The following is a 12,996-nucleotide window of genomic DNA, read 5'->3' on the forward strand; positions in this document are numbered from 1 at the left end:
AAAGAGTGAACAATAGTGCTTTTTGAAAAATAAATCAGTAAATCACTTGAAATGAAAACTTAGTTTGTGCCAATTGGGCCATCTCCTGAAATCTTTATTTGGGCAGAAAGCATGTTTTCTTCAATAGCAACTGTTGAATTTTTGGATTTGGTCCTGTGTCAGAAATTCAATCTGTATTTATGTGGGGAGCAGCGGGAGAGGAAGAGAGAGGGGGAAAACACCTTGGTTTGAGACCTGAGAGGTAAGTGAAAGAGGGTGTGGCTTGCACACCTCTTATTCTAAAATGTGCAGATCTCATCCAGTTTTTGAGCTTGGAAAAATGTTTGCTTTATTTTAGATACAAAAACCCCAAAAGGCTCTGAAAGCTGGGTCTTCTGCTTAAGCCCAAATATGCTTTGTTATCTCTATCTTGGTATTTGTGAAGCTTCAAGGAACAGAAACCATATAAAATGAGCTCTTTGCCATCCACAGTTTAGTCCTTATTCTTGATAAAGTCTACAGTAATTACTGTGGTCCAGCTAAACTTGTGGTACAAATGTTGCACAGCAGAGGTTACTTTGCACTTTGGTGTTAGTTAAAGCAAGCCTCCAGCAACCCATACCTACTGTGATCCCAAATGAGCCATTCCACAAACTACAAATAGGTAGTGCTCTAATTGTCCTATACTGGATGCTGGATAACACGAAGGGACTTCATACATACAGAACTAAGCAGTTTCTTTGCAAAAGGGTATTGGCAGAGGTGCTTCTCTCTCCAAGTTTCATTCATGGCACTGCCTAGTATTTCTCTTTTTCCCATGATAAAGCTCCTGGCATCAGGTTGTGAGGAGCAGAAGCAAAGAGCAATTGTGTTAACCCAGCACATACAAAGACTCCCCTTACAGTGGGGAAATTTCCTCTGAGTCACTTAAGAAAGTGTTATGATTCCTTTATGTTGGAAACGCAATAATAAAGGATCATAATGAGCCTTATGCACTGGTACAGTTCCAAGAGCTATACCAGTGGTTTTCAAAATGTGTTGTGCAGAACCCTGGGGCTAGGGACAGACATTACACATATCTGGTTTAAGTGATCAGAAACTGGTTTAACCCTGTAATAGAACAGATGTTCAGTGCACATAAACCAGTTTGAAAATGGCTGAAACTGGTTTGAAATTAACCTGGTTGAATGTAGTACCAGACTTAACTGATTTGGCTCAAACCGGTTTATGCAATGTCTGTCCCAGACCCCTTGCTGGTTTAAGATAAACCAGACACCTCCAGCATCCCAACATGCTCTCTGCTGGGCTCGGCGGGGCTCTCTGCTCCACTGCAGGGCTGGCCCCTCCGCTCTGCTCCCCAGCCTGAGCAGAGACAGAGGTCTGGCCAGAGAGAAGTTTAATTCCCCACTCCCTGTGCCACCAGCAGAGACCTATCTAGATGCAAGCAGTTTGAGGGACCACCCTAACATATCAAGGTCTGCATCTGAATCCAGAGAGTTGGCAGCTGAGAGCACATTGCTGCTGCTTTTGATTTGCATGCTGCTCAAGACTAGCCTTTTTGGGTTTTATGATATTCATTTCCTATATCACATGATGACTTTTGACATTCACAGCCAGTCTTCTGTTATAAATTCTCAAGAGTTGGGAATTAGAACATCCACTACTAGCTTCAAGGCTTCTTATTCATATGTGGCTTAAACAAATCATTTCCTTGACAAAAACAGTTTTTGATGATGACCACAGCATGTCTAAATAGTTGCCTTTACTTGTTGAGAGCTGCACAGGGGACCTTTTTTTATCAGTTAGCTCATACTTCTGTTATATTTTGAGTGCAGTTTATAATCATTTCTTGAAAACAGCCAGTGGTGCAGGTGGAACAAGTGGTGCTTGAAATGTTTCCGCCGTACTCTGTTACTGATCATACTTTACGTTCGAGCTGAGAGAGTTATCTGGCCTATTTTTAATCATAGAATCAGCAGAGAATTGCTTAAATTTGCACTCCATGTACATATGTCTATCACAATATATACCAATATTTTTGTGTCTGACTTTTATTTTGCTATTAGTACTTAAAAGGTGCTAATTTTCAGTCCAGATAATGTTTAAAAAATATATTGCTGATATATTTGCTTAAAAACTTATTACTGTAATATGATTTACTGATTTCCAGATGAAGTCAGTGGAGCCGTGCAAATGCTTTGAAAGTAAAGTGTGCGTTTGATTTTTGATTTTTTTTCAGTAGTACGATACTCCAGGTGCTAATACCATAAACATGACCTAAGAGCCTAGATGGATGTTTGAATTTTCTTACAAACTGAATGATTTCTTTGTCATATTTCATGTTACCACATGACAACAATCAGTATATTTGTATTCAAGTTCCTCTTTGGATAACAAGCTGGGACAGAGGAGGCAGTTTGCTTTAGCTTGCTGAATTGATTTTTTCCCATTTTGTTCTTTGTGGGCAGATGGAAAGAATGGAAAGAAACAGAGATCTTAGTTTGCAGACACAGGGCAACATGGAGCAGTCATTCACTGTTACTTCATTGGTAGGTATTATAATATGATGCTCAAATAAATTATTACCTTCTATTTCAGAACAGCAGAGTAAATTATACCATTGAGTGTAGTTCAGGTGTATTGCCTGCCAGTTGAAATGTTTTTCCACTGTTTTGTATCCTGTCCATTTGTTCTTTACCCATTTGCTCCCTAGTCCGGGGCATTTTAAATTTACATGAAAATAAAAAGTATACTTGATTTGTTAGGTTGCTCTCTAACCTGTTTTAACTATTATCTCCCTCCATTTTTAAATCTACAAAGACTGAAGCCTTTAAATAAAAGAAGAAATTGTTTCTCAGCATAGTAATTCCTTTCAGAATAGCATGAGAGAAAATTAATTGCATTTTGAAATGTGGCTTCATTGTCTATTGCTTTGTTTATTAATATTTATGTTCATTGTTTAAATATATAAGATTAATACTGAAATGAGGTATTGATTTGATTTTGCAATCAAGCTGAGCCCAAGAGTAAGCACCACAATCATTAGGAAGAGTTTCTAGCATCAGGACCTAAATATAATATGTTCAGTTCCTATAGATAGGACCCCTTGTGGGGGATTCATATCTTAGGAAATCTAGGAGGCTGCCCTGGCAGGATTGTTCTTGCATTTCTTTGAATCCTTATCTTTATTTCTTTATTTGTTTTTTCACAATATTTAAATGTTGAGGGGTTTTTAAATACAGTTATTTTATCATTTATAAAGTAACCGAAGAAGTGTGTTAGAAGCTTTTCATTATTGCCAATACTTGGGGTACTGGAGTTTTTTTGTTGTTTTCTGTTGTTTTTAAAAGGTTAAAAGTTTTCCCCAGGTATCTTGAAAAAAGAAATTTGTGAATGAGGTGGCCCCAGCCAGACTGAAGTGTAATCTCTGATGTCTTGACTGTTTTGCAGAAGAAGCTAACTGCCATTCCTGACCACACAGATGTTTCTGTGACCCCAGAGGAGCGAGTTCGTGCCTTAACCAAGCTTGGCTGTAATATCACAATAAATGAGGATATTACTCCACGTCGCTACTTCAGATCTGGAGTAGAGATGGAACGAATGGCATCTGTATATCTTAAGGAAGGAAACCTGGAGAATGCTTTTGTATTTTATAATAAGTTTATAACGTAAGACAGTCTCTTATGTTTATAGTTAATGATTGTGATGGATAGATGGATATAATGAATTGCTACAATGAAAATGTGGCTCAGGAGTCCACCTATCTAAAATTTGGAAAAACTATTAATAGTTTTCTTACAGAATATCTTTGTCCTTCTGAGATCTTTATGCTAATCAGTTCCTCTGTCAGGCCTCTTGCTAATACCTAGTGTAGCTGTCCCATCTGCCTATTCACTACTAGTCCTGGTTTATATCTAAAGTGCTACATTTGTTTTTTATTCTACCAAGCTAAGATGTGAACTCTACTGGCTGTCTTATTTTCTGTTTATATGCACATGATGAAAAGAGACCACCAGAGGCTTCACAAGCTCACTTAGCTCAATTTGTAAGCTTTCCCTGATGAACACCCTTAGCATCAGTGCAGTCAAAAGACTGTTTTTTTTCTTGCACTCAGGCAAACCATACAAAGGGGCTTATTGCCTCTTTTCCTGCTGCTTTTCCACAAAAAGGTTAGATAGAATTTATCCCATAATTTTAAAAAACTGCAAAATGTACTGTACATGCCCAACATGTGATGTTTTTTCTTTTCTTTCTCCCAAAGATTTAAAAACAAATTACACTATAGCAATCGAGAGACTTCTTAATTGAGAGCTGTTTCCATAACAGATTAAAGCTTTCTAATCAGCCATTTTGTTTCTAGAGCTTTTCAAGTTAATATATTAGAAATCTGATGGGACTTTTTTCCCTTCATTCTGTTCATACTCTAAAAATATTATAGCTGAACCCTTTTTGTTTAAACCTTCTAAAAAATTTGGGGATGATAGAGGAACTAAAGATTTCTAGCCTGGAAGGTGAACTTTTCATAATACTATGGTTGAATGTAAACAGGGGTCGTGTAATGCATTCTACATATACAATAGTGTTTGGTGGTGTTGGTGTTTTAATAATTTAGATGTCTAGACAAGCTGCCCATTGTTATAACTCACAGCACAACTTACTCTGATCAGAAGGTTGCATTAATATGTCAGTGTAGAATGCCTGATCTCATGAAATTATGCCTTTTACTTAAGAAAAAGGAAGTGAAAATGAGGGTGGTCATCAGATTTTGTTACAGAGATGAGCTGTTGTACAGCCTGGAGACTTCTGGTGCCATGTATAGTCCTTTTCTTATATATCACTAATGAAAAACAACAAAAAGCCTTTGTCTATCAAAAATTATGTATCCATACAACTCCTTGCCAGCATGTCAGTGTAAGTGTAGAAATATAGAAAATATCTATGAATCAAAATGGAATACAGTGTTTGATATCTGTGATTTGTGAACCTTATTTTTCTTTCAACTTAAAAGCTACCATGGATCTTCATCTGGCTAATAAGGCAAAAACATGTGCATGCTTAATTTTCCAGCTTATTTGTAGAAAAGCTGCCCAATCACCGAGACTATCATCAATGTGCAGTACCAGAAAAACAAGATATTATTAAGGTATTACTTTTTCTTAAAATTTCAGAAATTTCTCTCCCAATACAACTGATGGATGTTTCCCAGCATGCTTTTTCCCTGACTGCAAAATGTTGCACTCAGTTGGTAAAACAGTGTTTGACCTACTAGTTCTTAACAGCATTGTGTATTGGCCATAAATTTCTCATTTAAATTTAATAGCTTGATCATGGCTGGAATTCTGAAGACAATTTGCTTTTATTAATTACAACCAGTGTATGCATTCTTTGAAGCTCAATTAAAATCTCTTAAGAGTTATGTATATTTTTAGATATGCTGATTTAATAATACTTAGGATCTGATTCCACTTCCATTTAAGTGATAGCTGCTGCCTGGCCCTCTTACTGATAAACATATAGGAATTTGTGGTATTATTATTATTATTAGATAGGCTCGTTAACCAAAGTATATTCTCCTTTAACAACAAAATATGTATTCTATTTTACATTTGCATTTTTACCAAAGTATGCTTTTGCCTACTACTGTACTGGTTTAATTATACTTCTGTTACTGCAGGAAAGGGCAATTATTTTGGGCGGAGGCTTGCTTACTGAGTTTTGGCAAGCCATCGAGGGCTGCATGACAGGCAAGCTAGGGGCAGATAAATATTAATTTTCTAAATTTTTTAGGGGCCCCATGGGCTGGATAGAATGGCCTGGTGGGCCACATCTGGCCTACAGGCTGCGTTTTACCCACCCCTGCATTAAAGGAAAAAAAAATTAAAGTATCTGTTTTTGAATTTAAAACGCATAGAATTATCCCCAAAATTTTCTGAAACATGGAAAACTGCCTCCCTATCAGAAGCCTGTGCATCCTGCTGCTCTGCAGTGATTCCTAAGTGATTCAGGAAAGGTACATGTTGTTGCCTACTTTATAGTCAATGACATCTCTATGCTGGACGGATTATACTTAAATCTGCTAAAATGCCACATTGATTGGGTTTGGGTGAGGTTCTCCAGTTTATTTTGGATTATTTTTACACTTTTTTTCTCCCTGACTGCAAATCTAGATAGTTTCTTGCATTCAGTAGGACTGCTTGCATGAGTAAAGTTAGCAGCCAGATGGCATTCAGACTTTTTCAGAAGTTCTTCAGAAACTTCAGTTTCAGGGAGATTGAAAGTGGTCGGGAATTTTGTCAAATTTGAATAACAGTTTTTGTCAAAAGAGAGAAGAATTACAAATACCAAATGCTCTGATTTTAAATTTTGAAAATACATTTTCATTTTGGAATTAGTCAACAACTTTAAAAAAAGGGGGGGAGGGATTAAAATCCCCAAGCAAAACTGCACATTTACTTTTAAGTTAATGTTTGTTTATTTCAGTTTTCTTTCTCAGGAAAACTGAAGAATCTTTTTTTGAGTTGACTTGGAATGAACTTTTCATTTTTGTTCGGCTTCCAATTCTTTCCATTAGTTCAAGTTTTTTTAATTACGAATCTTTTGATGACAAGAACCTTGCTTCAAATTTTTATTCTGCTGTGGACCTTAATTCAGGAAAACTTTTCTATTAAGAAAACAAAGTATGTACATGAGAACTGTTGGAAACCAGTGGGGTTTAAGTACATACTTCAGTGTTTTCCTTAGTAGGGGTCTTGAAATGATCCTGCAGGGGATTTTGTGGGAAGACCCAAACAGCTGTTTAGAGCCTGTTGACTTCAGTGGGGCTTGGCAAGGACCTTTTACAGGCCAAAACGGTGGTGAACACTAGGCACAAAAAAGCATGTCAACCCAACCCAGTGCCATGATGTGTGGAGACACTATTGCTAGCTCTGAATGAGCAAGCTTGGGTGCTGGAAGTGATCTTCTTGCCCTGCTGAGAATCAGGGTGTACTTGCCTTTCCTGTGCTCAAACTATTGATTGGTTCCTCAGTTGGCAACAGTTACCATTGCTTTATTGAAACCAGTGTACTGTGCCAGTGTATTCTAGTTGATAATCTGGCTTTATTTGGTTTATACACTTTGAAAAGAGGTTTATTATTCAATTTATTTAATTTCATTTTGAAATGATTGAAGTTTAATTTGTATTACAGCTGGTTTACCTGCCCAGCTGATTTTTTTTTTTGGAAAGTGAAAAAGCAAACTTACATTTTTTTCCTCCCACAAAAGAAACTAAAGGAGGTTGCATTTCCAAAGACAGATGAACTGAAGAGGGATCTTTTAAAAAAATATAACATGGAATACCAAGATTACATGCAAAGCAAAGTAAGTTTGATCCAAATTCAGTTTAATTTAAAGCATTATCTGTATGTTTGTTTGTTTATATTTAATATTTTTATAAACATCATCATTCAAATGAGAAAAGCAGTTGTGTGAGCAAAAATGTAAAAAAAATTATGGCAACGTAGTTGAGAAACTATTCAAACAGCCTCTCTCTCTCGAACCTTTAATAAATTGGCAGTTGTGTGGGTAGTTAGAAGTAAGTGATTGATAAAACACTTCTGTATTTTATACAGTTAGTCAATATCCAAATATGCCTTTTATCTGTTGTGATAAATATCTCATTGTAGTTTAGTACACTTGTCGTGTTATTTGAAAATCTAACGTGCTGCATAGGAACTAATATGAATGTGTGGAAATGGCTTTATTCTGAAAATAAAAATGAAGTTAGAGCATAATAGAATGGGGATACCCCTGACTCCTGGCATAAATCATGGTGTTGTGGAAGATATACACAGTTAAGCCAGGTTGGTTGATCCTGTGGGGATATACACCTAATTGCAAAGCATGTATAGATCTGCTCACACCTTGTGTAATAAAATTACTGGAAAAGTGTTTGTAGCTTAAAAATTTGTCTGTAGTGGAGTTTCTGGAATTTGCTAGAGGAATCCATGTTCCTGTTCATACGTTGAATCCATGTCCTATTCAATATATTTCTTAATTTAATACCATTAAGTATTTCATTCAAATTGTCATTGGATTGGGAAAATTTGGGTGATGGCTCTTAACAGAGGTGGAAAGGAACCTGGAGAGTCCCTGCAATTCGCAAAATAACTGTTGGTCCTTAGGAGTACAATAAGGACCTACATGGCAGAGACAGAACAACGCACAGTATAGAAAAATGCATCCAAAACAAAGTTAAGCCTCCTGGGCTGCGGACCAGTTCAAGGAAGTTAGTGAGTTATAGGAGGAAAAAGGCAAGAGCAAAGACAAAATAAAATAAAACAAGAAAACTAATCAGCCACAACAAACAGCAGAACCAGAGAGAAAGGACTAGAGAATGATTGGATTTCTCATGCTGTTCTAATAAGGGCCTCTTCTTTGTATCCCTCATCTCAACAAAATGCCTTTTTTTAGGCTCTTATTTTTTTCTGGTAAAGTATAAGTTGTTCAAGGCCAAATGCTTATTACTATTGAAATAAATATATACAATATCAGGGGCTGTACAGAATGGAAATCTTGTGGTTGTGCAGGCCGGGAGCAGTCCGAGGCCCTCGGGGGGGGTTTTTCTCGCGCGGCGGGCTGTGGCCAGCAGCCCGGACATGCCGGGTCGGGGAAGGCAGGTGGCACGCTAGAATTAGGCACGGATGCTTAGTGGTTGATTTAAGATTACTTTACTTGCACCGAAGATGGTCGCGGTGCAGGCAGGAAAACTTGCTTGAGTTGCGGTTACAAAACAAAAAACTCCAACCTGCAGAACATAAGGGTACGTCGCAATGGGGTTTCGGCGACGGGAGATGAACAAAAACCTCAAGAGTACGTCATAATGGGGGTTTCGGCGATGGGAAGAAAAAAAACTGCAGGACTCGAGCCCCGGGTAGAGCTCTGGATTCACTCACACGAAGTTTGCTAGGCTCCGTGGAACTTGCGTGCAGGGAAGGGTACGTCGAGGGATCAGGCGGCGACGGGGAGAGGCGAGAGGTTGATCAGACCCCTATAGCCTTCTAGATATACACGCTGGGTCCGATAGGCTCCTCAGCGCTTAGAGATCTTCACGAGACGTGAAGTTCTCCTCCTCCTGATAGTCGTGGAGTCCTCCAACTTGGGTGGAAACCGCTCAAGCCTCTTATACGGCTAGCAAGCCAATCGCTAGCCGCCACATGGGAATAATTTAGAACTGGCCAATAGTGGGACACAAATTTGCATGCGAATGGTGGGAACTCCTTTGCACCGTGCATTTCTCCTTTTGCAACTAAGAAATGCACACTGCAAAGAAAGCTAGTGGCGGGAAATAATTTAGCAGTGCCGAAGCACACACAAACAAAATCACACCCTTGGGTTGTGACAGTGGTAACAGTCCCTTATAATATATGCTGTACTATCTTAGAGCATTTCTAATGGTACAACTTTTTGCTATTTTGACTGTTGTATTCCAACAGAGTCATTATGGTTTAATAATAGCAGGGCTATGAGGAGTGATTTAACTGATCTGTTCACTAGCTTGCCCTTCACTGTTTTGTGGTTCTTTTTTACTACTGTGGAGAGAATTTGACCACTCCGTTTATCTGCTTTCCAGAACAAATGTAAAGCTGAATATCTAAAGAGACTGGAGCATGAGAAATTGATAGAAGCAGAAAAGAAGCGAATTGCACATATGCGACAACAGCAGCTTGAGTCAGAACAGTTTCAGTTCTTTGAAGACCAACTTAAGAAGCAAGAACTAGCCCGAGATCAGAAAGTTAAAGAGAATATGTTTATGTCTGAACAGATTGATGGGAGTATGCTGTCTTGCATTTCTACACGTCAGAACAACTCCTTATCTCCCTCATTATCAGAGAAAGTTAATCAGAGTGAGACATCTGTCTGTGCTGGACAGTCTCCTCCAGTAAACCGGGCCTTCAAGCCAGTAGCTACTTTAAGTGCTGTTCAAAGTAAGTGCCTCAGTCTTTTGCAGTGCTCCTCTGCCTCTCACAATTTATTTCAAAATACACACAGGAATATGTCTTTCATTGTAGAGTTTATCCTAACATGAAGAACAAATGTTTCTGGAGTACTTGTATATGAATCCACCATTGTTTTCTCCCTTGAAATGGATACTTACTGTACATTGACCCATATGGTATCTTAAGTGCCTAAAAACCAGATCTGCAGATATTAACCTAAATTAGTGTCATTGAATTCAATCAGACTATAGACTCAGTGGGAGCAAAACCAGGTCCATGGTGACTGCATTTTTTAGAGGTTTGGAGGTTTTTCGTTTTTGTACTAAATACAGTCTAGAAGCTAACAGTTCATTTTTTTTTACAGAATACAAGTTGGTTAACTTGTTCAGGATTCATATGTCTTCAACAGAAGAAAGATTATAGTGTTGTTATGCCTCCAGAATCTCTTATTCTTATCTAGAAATTGCATGACACACATTGCACTTTTCATTTAAAAGTTCACAACTATCGTCCCATTCAGTTGATTAACTATGTACATGTTTTCCATTAGAAAATTTTACACTGAAGGCTAAATTATATTTTTCTCCTCTTTTAGCACAAGTGGCTGAAGCACTTCGAGGTGTAGTTTTACCCAGAGACCTTTGTCCAAAATTTCTATCACTAGCCGAGGAAAATACAATAAGAGGAATAGAAACATGTGGAATTCTCTGTGGAAAACTGGTACAGTTAAACCTTCACATTTGTATGGGGAAGGCACTTTTGATAGTACTGCATTTTCATGTAAGGAACTGATAACAGAGCAAAAGCAGATCTAAAGCATAAGTGTGTAGTGTAATTAATATTATGACCTAACTTTATGGGCCTGTCTGTAATTCTTTTTGAACTGTAGTCTACTATTTGCCTTTTTGCAGAATTAATTGATCAATGTACCTTATAGTCATTGTGATGATGTATTGTTGATAATCTTGTATCTTGCTTACAATTGTGGGATTTTTCAAGCATTTTCCATGGTGTTCATCAAAAATAAATAAGAATTAGTTGCACGCAACAACTGGATATGTAAAAATGTTAGAGTGTATTGCTGTTGTCAAATTCTAAAAAAACACTTTGTCAGCATATAAAGCAAAATTGTTGCTGATCTTTTTTTTTTTTTTGCTTGTGTTGTGCTCACTTAGTTTTGCAGGAGTACTTAATTATCAAACTTCCCTCACAGGAAAGAAGATGCCACTACTTGTGCCTGCATACATGCAGGAGTATAGAAGAGTTTCAAAGTTGATATCAAATAGCAGTAGAAACACAAACGCCAATATTGATAAAAACTGAATTTATTTATATCCAGGTTTCAAAGAAAGTGATTATAATATTCATGTTACCTGCTTCCATATTTTGGAAAAAGTATTCCTTTTAACATTTTCCTATGCACACCCATGTCAAGTATATTAACATTCCTGTGTTATCTATTACAGTGAAAAAATCCATAGACATAGGCTAGCTGGTATAAATCAGCAATGCCTCATTCAAATTCATGGAGCCACATTACTTTATCAGCTAAGAATCTGACCTGTTGATTCCCTACTGAGCATTGTTCATTAATCCATTTGTTCATCTCTTAATTCAAGTCATCTTCCCATTATGTGTTTTACAGACGCACAATGAATTTACTATTACCCATGTAATAGTGCCAAAGCAATCTGCAGGACCAGACTACTGTGACATGGAGAACGTAGAAGAATTATTCAGTATTCAAGATCAGTATGATCTCCTCACTTTGGGTTGGATCCATGTATGTATGTCTCAAGGATTTTGGTTTTACCGTGTTGCGTGCATATGCTGTATTAAACCAACCCCAGAAATATCAGACGAAGCAAATAATTTTCATGATCTAAACCTGTTTTCTTGCCTAGTTTTCATGTTGACAGTGTAAGTTGACTGACAGCATCTGTGGATGACATCTATTATTTATTCATGAGTTATTTATTCAGTGAGTTATTGCATTAACTTACCGAGCTCAGTTCTGCCACTGATGCTTCTGTTTCGCTCAGGGGTGGGCAAAATTATGGCCTGATGACTGGATCTGGCCCACTGAGGGATTTTGTCCAGCTTTGGTTCTGCCCAGCCCAGCCCAGGCATGGGGCAGCCTGGGCTGTGGTGCATAAAACCAGTTCTGCCACCCCCAGGCACGCAGCAGGGCTGGGAAAGTGAGGTGGCTGGACTTGCTTCCTGCTGCTGCTGCCACTGGACCCAACTCTGCTGCCTGGGCACTCTGGCCCATCCACCCTGCACCCACCAGCAGGGCAGGACCCGCACAGGCAGGGCGTGTGGCTAGGCAGATGAGATGGGTCTGCAGTCAGGCAGGGAGCAGTGTTTAGGAGCAGGAAAGATGAGCAAGGGCAGGATCTTGGGGTAGTGACAACGTGGAGCCAGGGCTGGGACAACCATGATCCCCTACCCACACACCGTGTCACAGACACAGGTTATGTGAGCAGCGGCTTGCAGATTGTGGCTCTGCCCTGGGCCCCCACCCCATGCTGTCGCTGCCTCAAGATCCCTGGACACAGCTCCCTGCCCGCCAACTGCCCTATCCTGTCCGCCTGGCCACTTGCTGTGTCCATACAGGTCCTGTCCAGTCTCCCTAGAGGCCCTGGGATCACTTGGTAGTGACAACATGGGGGCAGGACATGAGGCAGAGCCATGATCCACTCCCCACATGCCCCTGCCTGCAGGACAGGTGCCTGTCACAGGGGTGTGCAGGCAGTGGCTCATGGCTTGGCATCAGCCCCAGTCCTGCACTGCTACCAGCCCTGCTCGCCCATCCCATTCCTGGATGCTGCTCTGCACCCATCTGTGGCCCTATCCCAACCAAGCACCCCAGGAGTTTTCATAAGCTGTTGTGGGGGTAGGGGGTGCTCACCCAGCTTGCAACAGCTCACCAAACTCCATTTGTGGCTTGCAGCCCAAATAATTGCCCATCCCTGGTTTAGCTCAACAAGAGCTGTATATATATATATATATATATATATATGGAGGCAGGATAGAGCAA

The 12,996-nt window shown here is 39.2% G+C and overlaps 1 protein-coding gene across 3 annotated transcripts in view; it reads left to right on the forward strand.

Annotated features, from left to right (window-relative positions):
* Positions 1-12,996, forward strand: part of STAMBPL1 (STAM binding protein like 1) — a 30,499-nt gene that overhangs the window by 11,468 nt on the left and 6,035 nt on the right. For all 3 annotated transcript variants that reach the window (XM_059729949.1, XM_059729950.1, XM_006269141.3), the window contains 7 exons: positions 2,448-2,528; positions 3,430-3,647; positions 5,047-5,122; positions 7,243-7,338; positions 9,590-9,944; positions 10,552-10,676; positions 11,602-11,739. In XM_059729949.1, coding sequence (XP_059585932.1) covers positions 2,448-2,528; positions 3,430-3,647; positions 5,047-5,122; positions 7,243-7,338; positions 9,590-9,944; positions 10,552-10,676; positions 11,602-11,739 — 1,089 coding nt within the window. The remainder of the gene's footprint in view (positions 1-2,447; positions 2,529-3,429; positions 3,648-5,046; positions 5,123-7,242; positions 7,339-9,589; positions 9,945-10,551; positions 10,677-11,601; positions 11,740-12,996) is intronic.

This window comes from Alligator mississippiensis, chromosome 6 (assembly GCF_030867095.1).
Source record: "Alligator mississippiensis isolate rAllMis1 chromosome 6, rAllMis1, whole genome shotgun sequence".
Lineage (NCBI taxonomy): Eukaryota > Metazoa > Chordata > Crocodylia > Alligatoridae > Alligator > Alligator mississippiensis.